Genomic DNA, 20,000 nt, shown 5'->3' on the forward strand with positions numbered 1-20,000 from the left:
ACATGTAGGGTAGTCTCTATATATTTCTTATTCATGTTGATAATTCAAGCGTTCACATGTCTGCGTTTCCTGCTTGTCCTGAAACACGGGACGAAGGGCGGGTATGTCGGAGTGGGCGGTGGTGGGTGATGGGAGTGACGCATAGATGGGCAGCCTGAGGTGCTCACTGCTCAGCTCACGCCCATAAAGATTGGTGTTCTGGAAGAGGTGTAAAGAGGTGGAAGAGGTGGAAGAGGATGTGATGAACAGGAATAATTGGATGGGATTTGTATACAGCACCAAAACCTGACACAAGACACAAGAGAAACTGCGCCCCCACACAAAGTAAAAAAGACCAGAGATTTGATCAAATGGTAGTGAGCCTGTGTTCATTCAGAGATGGTGCAAAAAAAAATAGTATAATAAAATATATAAATCAATAAACGAAAAATAAAAAAAAAATAGCAATGTAAATGAAAATAGGAGGAGACAGTAGATAGGAAGAGGCAGTAAGCACCTGCCGAAACGATAATTACTCCCAGTGAGGTCTAAAGCATTGGATCAAGGGGTGCTGTAAACTTATCATTAAACCCAGCTGTGACCTCACTGAACGTTTCCCTGTGTCTCACAACACAAGGGGGGCAGTCACAACCTACCCTCTAAAGACAACTCTCTTCTTCCACACAAAACTACAAGGACCTAATTACACACACACACCCTTCACTCAAAAATTAAAAATTATCAAGGTGACTCCTACACCAGCCTTGGAGTCCCCATCTGGGGAGGGGACCACAAATGTCCCCAGGTCGGACTGCTCTTCTGATAACGACCCTAAGTGTCTTGACATCCCCCCTCAACTTTTTCTTCGTTAACTTCTGCAACATTCGCGGTCTGAGATTTAATTATCATTCTGTAGAACACCACCTCTCCTCTTCTAAACCTCATCTTCTTTTTCTCACTGAAACACAGGTGTCTGAGGCAACTGACAGTAGCCCCTTTTCTGTTCCCTCCTACTTTCTCTATCCTCATTTTCAATCCAAAGCTGGATGTTGCGTTTATGTGCGCAACGACTTAATCTGCTTTCGTGTTCACGCTTTTGAATCTTCCGAGTTTTCCACCATCTGGCTATGACTACAGAGTCCCTCTCAAACTAAATTTATCTGTGCTGAATACCTCTCATCTAACTCCTCTGACTTTAAGAAATTCTTTGACTACTTAACTTCCACAAAGTGGAGCTCATTCTGACTCTCTTTCCAAAGTGGAGCACATTCTGACCCTCTTCCCTTTTGCAGAGATCTCCATTCTTGGAGACTTCAATGTTCACCACCAGCTTTGGCTTTCTTCTCCCTTCACTGATCATCCTGGTGAACTAGCCTTCAACTTTGCTATCCTCCACGACCTATTGGTGCAACACCCTACTCGTATTCCTGACCGTCTTGGAGATACACCCAACATTCTTGACCTTTTCCTAACCTCTAATCCTGCTTATGTTGTCAACCTCTCTTATCTATTGAGCTCCTCCGATCACAATCTCATATCTGTATCTTGTCCTATCACTCCAATCCCTCCTCAGGATCCCCCCAAGCGGAGGTGCCTCTGGCGTTTTGTCTCTGCTAGTTGGGGGAACCTGAGGAGGTATTTTGCTGATTTTCCTTGGAATGACTACTGCTTCCGTGTCAGAGACCCGTCTTTGTGTGCTGAGCGTTTAACAGAGGTGATAGTGTCTGGCAGGTAGCCGTACATTCCTCACTCTTTTTCTCGACTTAAACCTTCCAAACCTTCGTTTAACACAGCCTATTCTTGTGCTATACATGGTAGAGAGGTGGCCTACAAAAGGTACTTAAGCCCTCCATCACCAGAATCTCATGCACTTTATATTTCTGCTCGGAACCATGCTAAGTCTGTTCTCCAGCTAGCCAAAAACTCCTTCATTAATAGAAAGTGTCAAAATCTTTCAAAATCTAACTCCCCTCATGACTTCTGGCACCTAGCCAAAAACATCTCCAATAACTTTGCTTCTTCTTTTCCTCCCTTATTTCAATCAGATGGCACCACTGCTATCACATCTATCTCTAAAGCTGAAGTCTTCGCTCAGACTTGCTAAAAACTCTACCTTGGACGATTCAGAGCTTGTTTCTCCCTCTCCTCCATCCTCTGTCTACTTCATTCTACCTACTAAAATTCTTAGCAATGATGTTTTCCATGCCTTCGCTGGCCTAAACCCTCGGAAGGCTTATGGACCTGATGGGGTCCCTCCTATTGTTCTCCGAAACTGTGCCTCCGTGCTTGCACCTTGCCTAGTCAAACTCTTTCAACTCTGTCTGTCAACATCTACCTTTCCTTGTTGCTGGAAATTTGCCTACATTCAGCCGGTTCCTAAAAAGGGTAACCGTTCTAATTCCTCAAACTACCGTCCTATTGCTTTAATTTCCTGCTTATCTAAATTTTTTGAATCTATCCTCAACAGGAAGATTCTTAAACATCTTACACTTCACAACCTTCTATCTGATCGCCAGTATGGGTTCCGTCAAGGCCGCTCTACTGGTGATCTAGTTTTCTTTACTGAGTTTCGGTCATCCACTTTTAGAGATTTTGGTGAAACTTTTGCTGTTGCCTTGGACAAATCAAAAGCTTTTGATAGAGTCTGGCACAAAGCTTTGATTTCCAAACTACCCTCCTATGGCTTTTATCCTTCTCTCTGTAATTTCATCTCAAGTTTCCTTTCTGATCGTTCTATTGCTGCTGTGTTAGACGGTCACTGTTCTACTCCTAAGTCTATTAACAGTGGTGCTCGTCAAGGCTCTGTCCTGTCATCCACTCTCTCATTATTCATAAAAGTGACCTTCTAAACCAAACTTCTTGTCCTATCCACTCCTATGCTGATGATACCACCCTGCACTTTTCCACGTCTTTTCATTGACGTCCAACCCTTCAGGAAGTAAACATTTCACGCAGGGAAGCCACAGAACGCCTGACTTCTGATCTTTCTAAAATTTCTGATTGGGACAGAGCAAACTTGGTATTGTTCAATGCCTCAAAAACTCAATTCCTCCATCTATCAACTCGACACAACCTTCCAGACAACTATCTCTTCTTCTTCAATGACACTCAACTGTCCCCCTCTTCTACACTGAACATCCTCGGTCTGTCCTTTACTTTATAATCTGAACTGGAAACTTCACATCTTATCTCTAGCTAAAACAGCTTCTATGAAGTTAGGTGTTCTGAGACGTCTCCGCCAGTTTTTCTCACCCCCCCAGCTGCTAACTTTGTACAAGGATCTTATCCGTCCATGTACGAGTATGGAGTATGCTTCACATGTCTGAGGGGGGTGGTTCACTCATACTGCTTTTCTAGGCAGGGTGAAATCAAAAGCTTTTCGTCTCATCAACTCCTCTCCTCTAACTAACTGTCTTCAGCCTTTCACTCATCGCCGCAATGTTGCATCTTTAGCTATCTTCTACAGCTATTTTCATGCTTACTGCTCTTCTGATCTTGCTAACTGCATGCCTCTTCTCCTCCCGCGCCCTCGCTGCACAAGACTTTCTTCTTTCTCTCACCCTTATTCTGTCCACCTCTCTAATGCAAGAGTTAACCAGCATTCTCAGTCATTCATCCTTTTCTCTGGTAAATTCTGGAACTCCCTGCCTGCTTCTTCCTATGACATGAATTCCTTCAAGAGGGAGGTTTCAAGACACTTATCCTTCAATTTTTGATTACCGCTTTGGACCCTTTTCTGGGACTGGCATCTCAGTGTTTCTCTTTTTTTTTTTAATTGGATTTTTGTTGCCCTTGGCCAGTGTCCCTCCTACATAAAAAAAAAAAAAGATGAAAAAAATGAAGACAAAAAACAATAACTAAAAATAAAAGCGACACACATTTTTATGAGTTTAAAATCAGCTAAGCTGGAAAAAAAAAAAACTGAATAGTGTGACAGGGCGGCACCATCCTATAGTTCAAATTCCGTAAACTGCAACAACAACAACAACAACAACAACAACACACACACACACACACACACACACACACACACACACACACACACACACTATGACTCTAATGTATCGTGCTGTACAATTATCGAGAAAGCAGCCAGTGATCTACCTGTCATCCTGCTCCTCGCCTCTGCACACCGACTGACGCCGCTCGTCAATCACGTCGGGAAAATGCGCAATCCAGCCACTCAGTGTCACTCACGGGCTAATCAATCGTTGTCACGTTAAACCATCTTTCTTATCTTCATGGTGATTTAGAGTTTCTGTTAAATTTCTCTTCTTCTCCCATTCCTAATCCTTCCCTAATCACACGCTGCCTCTCATTCAAGTTCAAGGCAATCTCTTGATCTTGGTCTCACTAAGACTTCCCTCCACGAGGACGCCTCTGAGGCAGGAAGGGAGCAAAAATGGGAGGAACGAGGGGGACAGGTGATGGTACTGAAACTAATGTAGGATGCGGCTCAACCTCTGAAGGTTACCTAATGAGAATTGTTTTGCAGGTCGCAGTGTGGGCAGCGTTGGCAGCCTGTGCTTTCGGCCAACTGCAAGCACCGGCTTCCCTGTCGTCCGCCACGCCTACAGCCGAGGACAGAGCCATGGCCGTGCCATTGGCGGCAGAGCACAGGATGCGCGGAGTCACAGGCTCACAGGATGGTAGGAGTGCACGTGGCCTCCTTTCGTCTCTCATCGCTCCATTTGTGGGAGGCTTTCAGCGTGCAACGGGGGGCCACCGTGGTCGGGAGAGGCCTCGTCCGGCAAATTGGAGACCCATATACACCCGCCACCCTCAAAAACCCGCTCCGCCACAGCCCACCGTCCGGCATCCTCCTGGAGTGTCACCGCATTTGGTACAGGCGGACACGAGACATTCTCTGCATCCTCAGCTGACCGTGCCGCCAGCCGAGCAGCAGCGCCACGATAGCCTACATCGTGAAGTTGTCCGGCAGAAGGCAGTTCCTCATCCATTTCCCTTCGAGGTTCCTTCAGAGTTCTTAAGGCCTCGTCCTGAAGACTTGATGCACGATGGAAGCGCTCGTGTCACAATCCCCACCGGACAGGACTTCAAACTCCTGTCAGAGGCGAGCCATCTAGCACATAAGGTTTTCAAGGGCGACGGTCTGACATCACACTTCAAATCTGGCATTGAGGGGGAGCCCAATTTCTCGCCTCTAGAAAGCTCAGTTAACGGGAAAATTACTGAGGGCGAATGGCAACCGTTCCAGCCAACTTACGATGTCTACAGGCCTCCAGCGGACAGTCAGGATGAGTTCTTCATTATCGGGGACACGCTGATCCCACCTGCTGAACAACATGCCCCACTGCAACCGCAGCCCTTCAACATGCCCCACACCCGCTCCTCGGCACATTTACCAAACCACCAGCACACCTCACTGTCGGCACCACCACCACCACCACCACCACCAGTACAAAACTTCCCTCCACCACCTAAGTTCCCTCCACCAACCAAGTTCCCTTCTTCGCCTGAGTTACAGTTTGGATCGCAGGAATCTAACCCCTCTCGTGTTCCTACTTCCTCCTCCCACTTAAGCTTTGCCCCTTCCTCTTCCTCCCTCTCCTCACCACAATCCCCAAAGCATCCTTTCCGGACGGCTGCACCAAATTCACCACCACCACCACCACCACCACCATCACCACCATCACCAACCGCATTCACTAATTCTCCCATCACCATCTACACTTCATCCCCCACTACGCATACGCCTCACGCTTCGTCCAAATTACCACAGCCCACGCCAACTCTGGTTCTCAAGAAGCCGCATACCCCGAAGATTCGAGTAACACTGTCGCCTCAGAACCAGCAAGGTGGCCGTCCAGTTCCTCAGAAACATGACAAATTCCCTCCCATATCGAACCAGCAAAGCCGCTTCCAGTCTTCAGACAGTGAAGACAGCAACACCCGGCCTCCAAATATTCATGGAAACCACTTGCAGCCTTTGCACAATCAGGAGGGTCACTTCCAGCCTCCACAGGACCAAGAAAAACCCTTCCAGTCTCAACAGAATCATGAAAGCCACCTTCAGACTTCACAGAACAGCAGAAACAACTTGCATTCATCACAGAAACAACCAATCTTACTCCCCCCGCCAAGCAGACATCAACCAGGATCTCAAAATCAACAGAACCACGGACCAGCTCCACTGAAACAGGGGAACCATCAACCAGGACAGAATTTGCACTCAACTTTACGACCTCAAGGATCATCATCGTCTCCTCAACCACAAAACAACCCACCAACGACTAAATTAAGCCATCAGACAGCAGTACAGAAGCACCAGAATAGAGAACCACATCTAACACATCAACAAAATCCTCAGCAATCTTTCCAGAACCAGCATACCCGTTCGCAATCCTCACAGAAGCAACAGAATCCCTTACAGTCCTCACAGAACCAAAAGGAGAGTTCACAACCCTCAGAGATTCAACATAACCGTTTGCAACATCCACATGACCAACAGAACCGTTTGCGGCATCCACAGAACCACTTGCAACATCCACAGAACCAACAGAATCCCTTGCAATCTCCACAGAACCAGCAGGACCGTTTGCAACATCCACAGAACCAACAGAGCGGCTTGCAACATCAACAGGATCAACAGAGCGACTTGCAACATCCACAGAAGCAACAAAATCCTTTGCAACATCCACAGAAACAACAAAGCCCCCGAGGACCTCCACACAACCAAGGGAGCTTCCAACAACCAATAAAACAACAACAGAGCCGCTTACAACCTCCTCAGAGCCAACAGAAGCACCTACAACCATCACAGAATGAGCAGAGCCAATTACGACAACTGCAGCACCAACAGAACGGTCTACACTCCTCGCAGAATGGACAGAACCGCCTACAACTCTCACAGGACGAAAAGAATGATTTGCAGCATTCTAGGGGAGAACACGACCTGAAAAATCAAGAGAGTTATTTGCAGTCTCCACAGAGTCGAGAGAACTCGCAACGACCTCCAAACAGCCAACGTCTGAGCGTACAACAACGCCCACAGAGGCCACATAACCCTAAGCAACCCTCCCAGAAACCCTCACAATCTCCGCAAAACCAGGAAGTCCACCATACAACTTTACGTGATCCAAACACCCCGACAACATCACAATACCCGCACAAGACTCCCACGCCGCAGCTGATCCAACACAGCCAGACACCTGCCGCAGAGAGGCAACGAGTCACTTCACAGAACACAAAGCTTCAGTCACAAGGACCCGAAACTCCCCTTTCGAAACACCCAAGCTATGCACCGCCTACTGCAGTGCCTCCGTCAGGCACCAAATCTTCCTTCCCTTCGTCAGGATCTCCCTTAGAGCATCAGGGGAAGTTCACTAAAGGGACAAGACCTACTGCAGCTTCCTCCCCAGGCACTAAAACTTCCTTCCCTTCGTCAGATTATTCTTCACAGCACCAGGGGGCGTTCGATAGAGGAAACACAAGACCTACCCCTGCCACCTCCTTTCCTTCTTCAGGGTTCGAGTTCTCTGACATCAGCGAGAATGTCGCCAACCAAGTCCTGAGCAATATTGGATCCTTCGGCAAGAGAATTAGATCCAAGGTAATTCTTGCTCAGTTCTTTGATCCTCCCATAGCCACACTCTTCCCCCCCCCCCGCCACACACACACACACACACACACACACACACACACACACACACACACACACACACACATGACTCTCCACATATCTGACGTTTGGTAATTAAGGATTTTTTTTTTTCACACTTTCTATTCTTAATCTTGCTCATGACTTACGTAGAAATCATACTTTTAAGTGGCAAGTAGATACATTTCTCTCACAGTCTGATCTTTTTTCTCTCTATCTCGTAACACATCTCTTTCACTTTCTTCCGTATTTTGCTCTCGTTGGAAAATTATCGAGTTATCAGCACGTAGTTGTAGATCTCAGTTCTTGTCGTGCATGAAACCTTGGACGGGTAGAATTTGCGTAGTTCGAATGTTTAATACTCTCTCTCTCTCTCTCTCTCTCTCTCTCTCTCTCTCTCTCTCTCTCTAGTCTGCCTTGGATGCTAGTATCCCCACCACCTCCCTATCACGTACAAAGAGCAGCCCATTCCCACGCTCCTCACAACCCATAGAACGTTCCTCTCTCGACGACACCTTCTCTCACCATTTCTCCTCCTCATCCTCTTCCTTCCCCTCCCCCTCCTCGTCCTTCTCCTCCCCCTCTTCCTTCTCCTCCTTTCCGTCCTTCCCCTCCTCCTTCTCATCCGATCCCTTCTCTTTTCCTTCCTTCCCCTCCTCTTTCCCTTCATCTCCCTCTTCCTCTTTCCCTTCTGCACCCTCCTCCTCCTCCTCTCCCTCCTCCTCCTCCTCCTCCTCCTCCTCCTCCTCCTCCTCCTCCTCCTCTTTCCCTCCCTCTTCGAGTGCCTCCTCCCGCTCCACCCCGTCCGCTTCCGCCTCCACCTCGTTCTCCACCTTCTCCCTTTTCCCATCCTTGCAGGAACGTCTTCAAGAACCATCTGAAGATCCAGTCAGTGATGTCAACAAAAGGCTCATTCGGAACCTGAGGGATTCTGCCCACTTGGTACGTAATAGACTGACAGACAGACAGACAGACAGACTGACAAGATATACATACAGACAGACATGAAGACATACTTAGACACTTGGAATAGAAAGGTAGATAGACAAAAAGGTATATCGTGTCGGCACGCGCTACTGGAGACGTGACGTGTGTTGAGTCATAATGGATGACTTTATGTAAATGTGTTCATCTATTTCCACAATTATTTGAAAGGTTAATGCTTTAATATTATTGTTGCTTTCGTACTGATGTTTTAGAAAATCAGTTTAGACAAGATAATAAAAAAAATCTTAACTGTGATGGGAAAGCAATCTGGGTTAGTGGTGGGAACACAATACCTGCACCAGTGAGCTGCAGCTTGACGCGTGGCGGATGCGGTTCCTGGTTTTCTCTCCAAAACAGTAAGAGACAAATGTTCTGCGTTGGCTGATGCAGCAGTCATGTTGCCTTTAATACTTTATCTCTGTCCCCATAACAGCGGAGGACGCGGCTGAGTAACGAGCAGCTGCAGGAGGTGTCTGAGGGCCCCGCCAACTTGCCGCCCAGCCACCAGCTCCACCCAGGTGAGCGGGGGCGAGGAATGTTGCTTCATAATACTTGATTAATGCTTGAAGGCTGGCAGTTATGTTGCTTATTAGTAACCTACAAGGAATAATTCGTTTTTTATTAGATTACAAATATTAATTTCCATATTAATAAGAACATGTTTTTAGTTTTGCTCATTAATTATGTAGGAAAATGAACACACCTTTTCTGTGGATGTTTTATGTTACGGGTGGAGAGAAAAATGTTATGTCGTTTACCTACATCTTAATTTCCTCGTCCTTATAACCCAAACATAACATTCTCATTCATTTATTCACGCACCTCATAAATGTATTCAAAATGAATCCCAATCACTCGCGTCCCACACTGGTGTTCAGATACGTCATCACTGGGTACTACTCTACATATGACGTCATAATTTATTTCAGCCAATTATCTAACAGCATTTACTATTGTATCTTGTTTTAGGACTGCGCGCGCGCGCGTGTATTCTTATTACATCGTAAATGAAACTAAATGGAACATTTTTTTTTTACATTATGTCTTAATTTATGCATTTACTAATTTGTTTATTAATTTGTATGCTTATTATGTGTATGTTTTTTACATCGTAATTGAAACTAAATGGAAAATTTTTCTACATTGATTATATCTTAATTTATAGATTTATTAATTTGTTTATTAATTTATTAATTTATTCACGATGACGTAGTACCGTATTGATTTGCTTTTAAGGTGTCCACTACTACATTTCCCAAGCCAGTCAGTTCAGTTATTGGATGTTACCTAATTAATTTTCTAAGACTGTTGTATTGGTAACGTCATTAGTGGAGCAGTTTTTTCAGTCGTGGGTTGTCTGGAGTCAGCTTTCAGTATTAGGATCTAAATCAGCTGTCCTTATCATTATCATTGGAAGCTAATGCTTTATATAGATGAAACTTATTCTCAAAATTCAGATATTTTTTTATTAGTGGATAGTGTTTATTTGGTCTAAATAACATTGTTAGGCCTCAGTGCACGGGTACACACAGCGCATCAGCAGGAGTTCGGTCTATTTACGGCGATCCGTTTCAGATCACTGATTTGGTCACGCGGTCCGTGTTCTGTTTACCATCCTGATCTGGATTTTGGATCATGATCTATGATCTAGGTCCGGAGGTGGGTTATAGCGGACGGCATTTGTTGGCGGCGGCCATTGTAACAGCTGGTGCAGCTTCTACTGAGAGCTTATTTTGGGAAATACTCCGCAAGAAAACCTGATATGTCTGTGGAGCAAACTGCATTGTAATGAATCGTTGCAGAATAATACGCAGAATGTGTATAGCAGCGGTAACAGATGCCAGAAATAAAGGAAATATATCAAATCACATAAAGCCTAGTTTTTATGGCTTCTGATATACTTCCAATGACTACATGATGAAGCAAAGGAATGAAACACTTGTCCAAGCATAGATTTCATACTTTGAAGTGCCACGCAAATGGTGTTAATGGTGTCAACACGCGGGCCAGACTAATCTCATGTTACGTCCGAATATTTTCTCATTTTGCTACTCTGTACTTCACCAGAGCGAGTACGTTCAGCATGCTGTGTGAGGAGAGCTTTGTATGACACTTATACAACGTCCATGGCCAGGCGCTGAGTCCAATCACGTGCTACCATTCTCTCCTTTAATGAGGCTCCACCTGAGTAGGCATGTGGTTGGAAGTCACGGGTGGACTCGGGTGAACTGCTTTAAGAAATGTGAAATGTACTCGTATGCTGAGTGATACTTTCATAGAGCACAGTGGCGAACATCAACAGTCTACGGGTAGTGACAGCAGGGCATCGACTTGCTTGTTTTGTATTATCCAGATCAATGATCCAAAGCTGATCAGTGTTATAAACAGAAGACGCCTTTAGTGCACGCAACACCACACAACTGCACGTAAATTGGGAGCTGCCAGATGTCGCAGGAGGATCCCGCCCTCCTCTACCAGCCTCTTGGTTTCATGTATGTTTTCTTATGCGAAGTTTTGGGACTTTTTAATTAATACGAGAAAAGGGAATGTATTTTTGTGAAACAGCAAATGATTTTGTTGAGATGTTTCTCGTGGTGGCACCAAATAGTATTGCCGGAAGCTCTCCCAGCTTGTTGCACGGGAACACGTGAGTGAGTCACTCATGCGCGACGACACCTGTGTTGCGCAAATCTGGTGTACACAACACTTTCTTTCATTCTTTTCAATCAGTATTGGAACCTTTGTTGATAATCTAAAGAGGGGACGGCAGATCCCTTACGAGAGAGAGAGAGAGAGAGAGAGAGAGAGAGAGAGAGAGAGAGAGAGAGAGAGAGAGAGAGAGAGAGAGAGAGAGAGAGAGAGAGAGAGAGAGAGAGAGAGAGAGAGAGAGAGAGAGAGAGAATACTGCTTTTAGTAACATTCTCTGGCTTGGTTCCTATCAGGTTTCCTCTGGAAGTCTTCCGCCATCAGAATTTCATGGTAATCTGGATAATGCAGATAAGAGTGCCGGGAGACATGGTAGAAGTCTTGTATATATGTTTAAAATCCAAATAATATCTTGCTCAGTTCTTGTACGTTTTCCTCTTAGAAAATTACACGATGCCTCGGTAAGATATCACAAAATTGTGGTAAATGTACGTAATTTTAAGAATGTACGAGGAAACGTGACACAAGAGATTCGCGTAAAAACTGACAACACCAATCACACGCACGCGGAGGAAGAGAAGACACTACAGTTTCTGAGCCTCGTGTGTCAGCCGGATATACGCTACTTCCTCCCTGGCAGCCAAAACTCTGGCACCACTTCCTGAGGCCTTGAAGGAGCATTTAAGGTGCTGCACGTTTGACCTTCAAAAATGTTGCTTAGGCCCTTTACTACAAACCGCGTATGACTACGTGAAAATGTGAATGGTATGCGTTTTCTGTCTATTTATGTCCTTGAACCGAATTCTTAAAGCTTCTTGTCATCTTATGTAGATTATTTTATCACGCTCTGTAGGCAGTTACTGCAGATTTTGAAGGGTATTTCAATTATTTCATTAGTAATTTAGTAAACAATCTCTATCATGAAAAAAAAAAAAAATAATAAGAACACGTCCAACTGTCTGCGGCGTTTGAAAGATTAGTTATGATTGCCCAGTATTTAAACATCATGGATCTTTAACTTGTGAGCTATAAGGAACGCATTTAATACGACAAACACCTTCCTAATTTCATTGCGTCATCATAGAGCAAATAAGATGATTTATATCCAACTGATAACGAGCAGTATCATCCTTAACTTGATCAGCCCTTCTAATGACAACATCTGTAACATAGCGAAATAGATGCTGTACTACTGTGAAGGTTAAGGTCGTTTTGGGGAGGCTGAAGAAAAAGTCAGAATGCGAAAACACACCTCTATCTTTTATCCTTGATGTACCTTGTTACTGGATCAACTTATGTTGCCTTAGGAAGACTTGATGAAAGGTCAGGATGCGAACGCACTTTACCTTTTATCCTTGAATGACCTTCATGGAGAAGGTCAGGATGCGAAAACGCTTCACCTTTATCCTTCCATGACCTTCTTACACAAACCCTAATATTCTCAGTGTGTCAAGACCGCCAGCCTGATTTAGAGGCGGGGGAAGAAAGCATTTACACAATGCATCTTTTTTATGACTTCCGTTAACTCATTATCTCATTACTTCCTTATTTCCTTGAGTTCGCCACAGTAATGATGGGACTTTCCCTTGGCAATACGCGCATGCAACTCACAGAAAATTTAAGGAAAAGATTGTGAAGCAGCGTTTCTGCGTAGGTAGTATTACTCTCTTGTTTAATTTATACCTGTGATCAACTTTGCATAGAGTTTTATTATTTTATTTACATGCTGTTGTCTTTCTCGTCTCTCAGGGGGGAAATTAAGTGATCATTGTTGTTGTTGTTGTTGTTGTTGTTGTTGTTGTTGTTGTTGTTGTTGTTGTTGTTGTTGTTGTTGTTGTTGTCGTTATTATTATTATTATTATTATTATTATTATTATTATTATTATTATTATTATTATCATCATTATCATCAACATTTTTATCACTACCATTATTGTTATTACTACTAATGATTTCCTGCATCCTCCCTTTGCTCATGTTGGTCTTCCCGTCAAGGTCACACTCTCCCTCTCTCCTCCCCCAGGCACACACGGCGTCAGCGGGGACACAACGGACTCGGTTTTCCCTGAGGTCACTAACTATAATGTAAGTATACAAGCAGTCAGTGTGTTTGTAAAGCATAAATATAAATATAAATATCATTACAGAACCACTTCAGTCTCATTTTGACAGAAGAAATTATATATATATATATATATATATATATATATATATATATATATATATATATATATATATATATATATATATATATATATATATATATATATATATATATATATTCTCTTAGGCGATTTTGCATTGCTGTCAGGGTTCCTACTTTGTCTGGAAATTGGGGAGAAACCTAGAAAAGTGATCATTCTCTTTTTTAGTCAAGGAAAGGCAAAGGATTATATATATATATATATATATATATATATATATATATATATATATATATATATATATATATATATATATATATATATATATATATATATAAGAACTTTAAACAGGAAGTCAAAGAATCTCAGTGAAAAAAAAAAACATAAGGCAAAATTTACATATTTATGGCTATAAATAAATTGACAAAAAAAAAAAGAAATATAATAAAATAGAATAAGACAAAATGAAAAAAAAAAAGTCTATTCGCTGTTATGGAAGTTGTGACGAGTCACCACCATGAATCTAGACCATGATTTGTGAAATAGCTCGAAATGATTATCCTCGGGGAAATAAATATTCATCACTGAAAATTCAAGGGAAAATCAAGGAATTCTGGTTCATAAAATGGAGGAGGAAACGCTGTGTCACATACACACTTCATTATTGTTACTGAAAAAAAAAAAAAAAATTAGAGCTAAAAGGCTGCATGTGCATGACAAATGCGTTACGCTATGGTAGGTTAAAAATAATAGTCATGTGATCATGTACATGACTGTGAAGTGTATGATGTTACTAAAGGAGAATAATAATAATAATAATAATAATAATGATAATAATAATAATAATAATAATAATAATAATAATAATAATAATAATAATAATAATAATAATGATAATAATAATAATAACAATCATAATAATAATAATAATAATAATAATAATAATAATAATAATAATAATAATAATAATAATAATAAAAATAATAATAATAATAATAATAATAATAATAATAATTATTATTATTATCATTATTATTATTATTATTATTATAATGATAATAATAACAGTAATAATAATAATAATAATAATAATAATAATAATAATAATAATAATAATAATAATAATAAGAGGAAGAAGAAGAAGACGAAGAAAAGATTTTGCGTCAGAGTGATACGAAAGTGCTTCTGAACATTTACCGAAACATCTACGTCAATATTTACCAGCACTTGCTCCACACCTGCACGTTTGTACTGACAATGAAGTAATTTTATTTTTATTCATTTGGCTCGGGACGCTGCCTTGTTTACTTGCAATGTCTTTAATCAGCTTTGCTAAAATGTTTGCTTACAATTTCCTTGATATATTAAGTTAAATTTACCTCAATGTGAACTACATATATTTTATTTTCCTTTCCTTGTCTCCTCGCATTCATCTGCATACGGGTGGCTGCCTCAGCCTTCTTTACTGTATTTTTTGTCTTCCTCATAAACTACTTGAGTAATTTTCAGTGATATCTGGATTTTCGCTGAGACAAGTTCTTTATCGCGTGGCGCACATACTTACAGAGTTGCCTTTGTCCCGCCTTGGGTGTGAGTGATCTGAAATTTGCATCAATATTTCTACTTTTGACGTGAAAATGAGTGAAAAAAGTTCCTATTTCGACTTGTCCCCAGAAAAAAAAAAAAAAAGTCTGAGGCAGTTTGTTTATTAAGTGACGATTTATATTCTGCTCTAGAAAAAAAGTAGATGTAGATTACACCCTTCTCTATTATATTATAGCTATTTTTTTTTTTCAATACTATAACTAATCTAGAACAGTGCAGTGAAATCAAAGACTTTACTTAGGTCTCTTATTGCTTGAAATTCCCTATGTATTCACTTGTACAAACTCTTCACCTGTTCTCGCGGCTTGCAGGTGATGGTGCTGCCCTACCAGACCTTGAAGGAGTCTGGCGCCCCTGCCAAATCCTCCGACAACTTGGCGCCAAATTCCTCTGGCCAGGTAAGACTCCCACGCATCCGGGATGAGACGAAGGTTAAGGGTTCCTCAGGTAAACCAACTTATCGGGGCTGCGAGGGAGGTTACTTAGGAACTGTTGATGGTTTTATATATATATATATATATATATATATATATATATATATATATATATATATATATATATATATATATATATATATATATATATATATATATATATATATATATATATATCAGGAGGAGGCAGTAGACACCTGCCGAAACGATAATTACTCCCAGTGAGGTCTAAAGCACTGTTCACGGGGTGCTGTGAACTTATCATTAAACCCAGCTGTGACCTCACTGAACGTTTCCCTTTCTGTCTCACAACACAAGGGGGCAGTCACAGCCTGCCCTCTAAAGACAACTCTCTTCCTCCACACAAAACTACAAGCACCTAATAACACACACACCCTTCACTCAAAAATTTTAAAATCATCATGGCGACTCCTACACCAGCCTCGGAGTCCCCATCTGGGGAGGGGACCATAAATGTCGGACTTGCCTTTCTGTCGGACTGCCTTTCTGTCAACGACCCTAAGTGTCTTGACACCCCCCTCAACTTTTTCTTCATTAACTTCTGCAACATTCGCGGTCTAAGATCTAATTTTCAATCTGTAGAACACCACCTCTCCTCTTCTAAACCTCATCTTCTTTTCCTCACTGAAACTCAGGTGTCTGAGGCAACTGACAGTAGCCCCTTTTCTGTTCCCTCCTACTTTCTCTATCCTCATTTTCGATCCAAAGCTGGATGCTTCTTTTATGTGCGCAATGACTTAACCTGCTCTCGTGCCCACGCTCTTGAATCTTTCGAGTTTTCCACCATCTGGCTACGACTACAGAGTCACTCTCATACTAAATTTATCTGTGCTGTATACCTCTCACCTAACTCCTCTGACTATAAGAAATTCTTTGACTACTTAACTTCCAAAGTGGAGCACATTCTGACCCTCTTCCCTTTTGCAGAGATCTCCATTCTTGGAGACTTCAATGTTCACCACCAGCTTTGGCTTTCTTCTCCCTTCACTGACCATCCTGGTGAACTAGCCTACAACTTTGCTATCCTCCATGACCTAGAGCAATTGGTGCAACACCCTACTCGTATTCCTGACCGTCTTAGAGATACGCCCAACATTCTTGACCTTTTCCTGACCTCTAATCCTTCTGCTTATGCTGCCACCCTTTCTTCTCCGTTGGGCTCCTCCGATCACAATCTCATATCTTTATCTTGTCCTATCACTCCAATCCCTCCTCAGGATCCCCCTAAGCGAAGATGCCTCTGGCGTTTTGCCTCTGCTAGTTGGGGGGACCTGAGGAGGTATTTTGCTGATTTTCCTTGGAATGACTACTGCTTCCGTGTCAGAGACCCGTCTTTGTGTGCTGAGCGCATAACAGAGGTGATAGTGTCTGGCATGGAGGCATACATTCCTCACTCTTTTTCTCGTCCTAAACCTTCCAAACCTTGGTTTAACACAGCTTGTTCTCGTGCTATACATGATAAAGAGGTGGCCCACAAAAGGTACTTAAGCCTTCTATCACCAGAATCTCATGCACTTTATATTTCTGCCCGGAACCATGCCAAGTCTGTTCTCCAACTAGTCAAAAACTCCTTCATTAACAGAAAGTATCAAAACCTTTCAAGATCTTACTCCCCTCGTGATTTCTGGCATCTAGCCAAAAATATCTCCAATAACTTTGCTTCTTCTTCTTTCCCTCCTCTGTTTCAACCAGATGGCACCACTGCTATCACATCTATTTCTAAAGCTGAACTCTTTGCTCAAACCTTTGCTAAAAACCCTACCTTGGACGATTCTGGGCTTGTTCCTCCATCTCCTCCACCCTTTGACTACTTCATTATACCTATTAAAATTATTCGCAATTATGTTTTCCATGCCCTCGCTGGCCTAAACCCTCGGAAGGCTTATGGACCTGATGGGGTCCCTCCTATTGTTCTCCGAAACTGTGCCTCCGTGCTTGCACCTTGCCTAGTCAAACTCTTTCAGCTCTGTCTGTCAACATCTACCTTTCCTTCTTGCTGGAAGTTTGCCTACATTCAACCTGTTCCTAAAAAGGGTGACCGTTCTAATCCCTCAAACTACCGTCCTATTGCTTTAATTTCCTGCCTATCTAAAGTTTTTGAATCTATCCTCAACAGGAAGATTCTTAAACATCTATCACTTCACAACCTTCTATCTGATCGCCAGTATGGGTTCCGTCAAAGCCGCTCTACTGGTGATCTTCTGGCTTTCCTTACTGAGTCTTGGTCATCCTCTTTTTGAGATTTTGGTGAAACTTTTGCTGTTGCCTTGGACATATTAAAAGCTTTTGATAGAATCTGGCACAAAGCTTTGATTTTCAAACTACCCTCCTACGGCTTCTATCCTTTTCTCTGTAACTTCATCTCAAGTTTCCTTTCTGACCGTTCTATTGCTGCTGTGGTAGACGGTCACTGTTCTTCTCCTAAATCTATTAACAGTGGTGTTCCTCAGGGTTCTGTTCTCTCACCCACTCTCTTCTTATTATTCATTAATGATCTTCTAAACCAAACTTCTTGTCCTATCCACTCCTACGCTGATGATACCACCCTGCACTTTTCCACGTCTTTTCATAGACGTCCAACCCTTCAGGAGGTAAACATATCACGCAGGGAAGCCACAGAACGCCTGACTTCTGATCTTTCTAAAATTTCTGATTGGGGCAGAGCAAACTTGGTATTGTTCTATGCCTCAAAAACTCAATTCCTCCATCTATCAACTCGACACAACCTTCCAGACAACTATCCCCTCTTCTTCAATGACACTCAACTGTCCCCCTCTTCTACACTGAACATCCTCGGTCTGTCCTTTACTTATAATCTGAACTGGAAACTTCACATCTCATCTCTAGCTAAAACAGCTTCTATGAAGTTAGGTGTTCTGAGACGTCTCCGCCAGTTTTTCTCACCCCCCCAGCTGAGAGAGAGAGAGAGAGAGAGAGAGAGAGAGAGAGATTTTATTGACCACAACACAATCATCCAGCGTAACTAGGATGGTCAAACAAATTGCACGTACACTAAACACATTAGACTCAATTAAAACATTAAAAACATATAAGACACACACACACACACACACACACACACACACGGTCAGCATTCAGTTAACCTGCCACGCTCACCTTCACTGTATTGTGTTTTCCTTCAACTGTAAGTTGACAATTTCCTTATAAAGCCTGATAAGTAATGAATTTTTAGGAAACCACCATCAACTAATGGTGTGGCGGGAATAAAAAGATTAATAGAGGATGTAGAGAAGTATAAGAGAAACTAGGAAGATGTGGCAGAGGAGCAAGGACGTGAACAAGTAACAATAGAAAGTTAAAGCGTTGACTGAATAAATTAAGACAGTGATTCATACTTCATTCATTCCTCCCATGTTGCAGGCGTTCCAAGATGACGTGTCCGTATTTCTAGTGCAGAGGCAACACTCCAACACCTCGCAGCTTCCCGTCGGTTCTGGTGAGTATCCGTGATGTAGTCAGCGAAGTGGAGAGGCGAGTGACCCTTCCTTCCCTCAGCCAAGACGCTACCTGCCGCATTTGTCACCTGTCACCCTCCTCACTCGCATCATGCAAAGGGGGAATGGATCTTTGGGATGTCTGAATGCTGCGTTCCTGCCTGGCGTATATCCCATCCACATATTTTGCGATATTATTTTCTGCAAGACGTGGCATGAATGAAGATCATTTGCTTAGATAAACAGACAAATGGATAACGTGTTAAGATAATATAGATTAGTTTAACAATTAATGACTTCTTTCTTTCTTTCTTTCTTTCTTTTCTTCCTTTCTTCTTTTTTCTTGCTATCTATATATCTATCTTTCTTTTTTTTTCTTCTTCTCTTCACTTACTTGAGTAGTGATGCATACTTACCAACGTCGTCACTGAGACACCATTACTGTCTCTGAGAACAGGTCATCGAGGTGAATGAAAATATCTCTGAGACTGGCAACCGTGAATGTAGTGAATACCTAAGAGAACCTAAAATTATAGTAATCATTAATCAACAAAATACGTATGATTAATCAATGTTGTTTATATACACAATAACATGTTTGTCACTGGTGGTCATCATACAGATGTGCTTGTTTAGTATGAACACTTGTGAAGCAGGTGAATCCACAGCACGACAGGCCATGGCGGGTTAGAGAGGGATGTCTAATGGGCCATCATAATGAGCTTCAGACTTTCCATTACACCCATTTGACTACGCACCTCGCCAGCCAACTGTTTCTGCTGTTGGGCTGAAGAGCAGTTGATAACAACAAAAACAACAATAATTAGAGCATAAACAACGACGACGACGACGACGACAACAACAACAACAGCTACTACTACTACTACTACTACTACTACTACTACTACTACTACTACTACTCCCGCTGCTGCTGCTGCTGCTGCTGCTACTACTACTACTACTACTACTACTACTACTACTACTACTACTACTACTACTACTACCACTACTACTACTACTACTACTACTACTACTACCACTACTACTACTACTACTACTACTTTATTTCTTTTGTAAGAGGGGCTCTGGCCAAGGTTAACAAAAATAC

General features: G+C 42.3%; 1 protein-coding gene across 1 annotated transcript in view; it reads left to right on the forward strand.

Moving 5' to 3' along the window:
- Positions 1–20,000, forward strand: part of LOC135116071 (uncharacterized) — a 39,025-nt gene that overhangs the window by 8,413 nt on the left and 10,612 nt on the right. The window contains exons 2-7 of the mRNA XM_064033282.1: positions 4,475–7,552; positions 8,459–8,542; positions 9,021–9,105; positions 13,257–13,318; positions 15,294–15,380; positions 18,819–18,894. Coding sequence (XP_063889352.1) covers positions 4,475–7,552; positions 8,459–8,542; positions 9,021–9,105; positions 13,257–13,318; positions 15,294–15,380; positions 18,819–18,894 — 3,472 coding nt within the window. The remainder of the gene's footprint in view (positions 1–4,474; positions 7,553–8,458; positions 8,543–9,020; positions 9,106–13,256; positions 13,319–15,293; positions 15,381–18,818; positions 18,895–20,000) is intronic.

This window comes from Scylla paramamosain, chromosome 30 (assembly GCF_035594125.1).
Source record: "Scylla paramamosain isolate STU-SP2022 chromosome 30, ASM3559412v1, whole genome shotgun sequence".
Classification (NCBI taxonomy): Eukaryota; Metazoa; Arthropoda; class Malacostraca; order Decapoda; family Portunidae; genus Scylla; species Scylla paramamosain.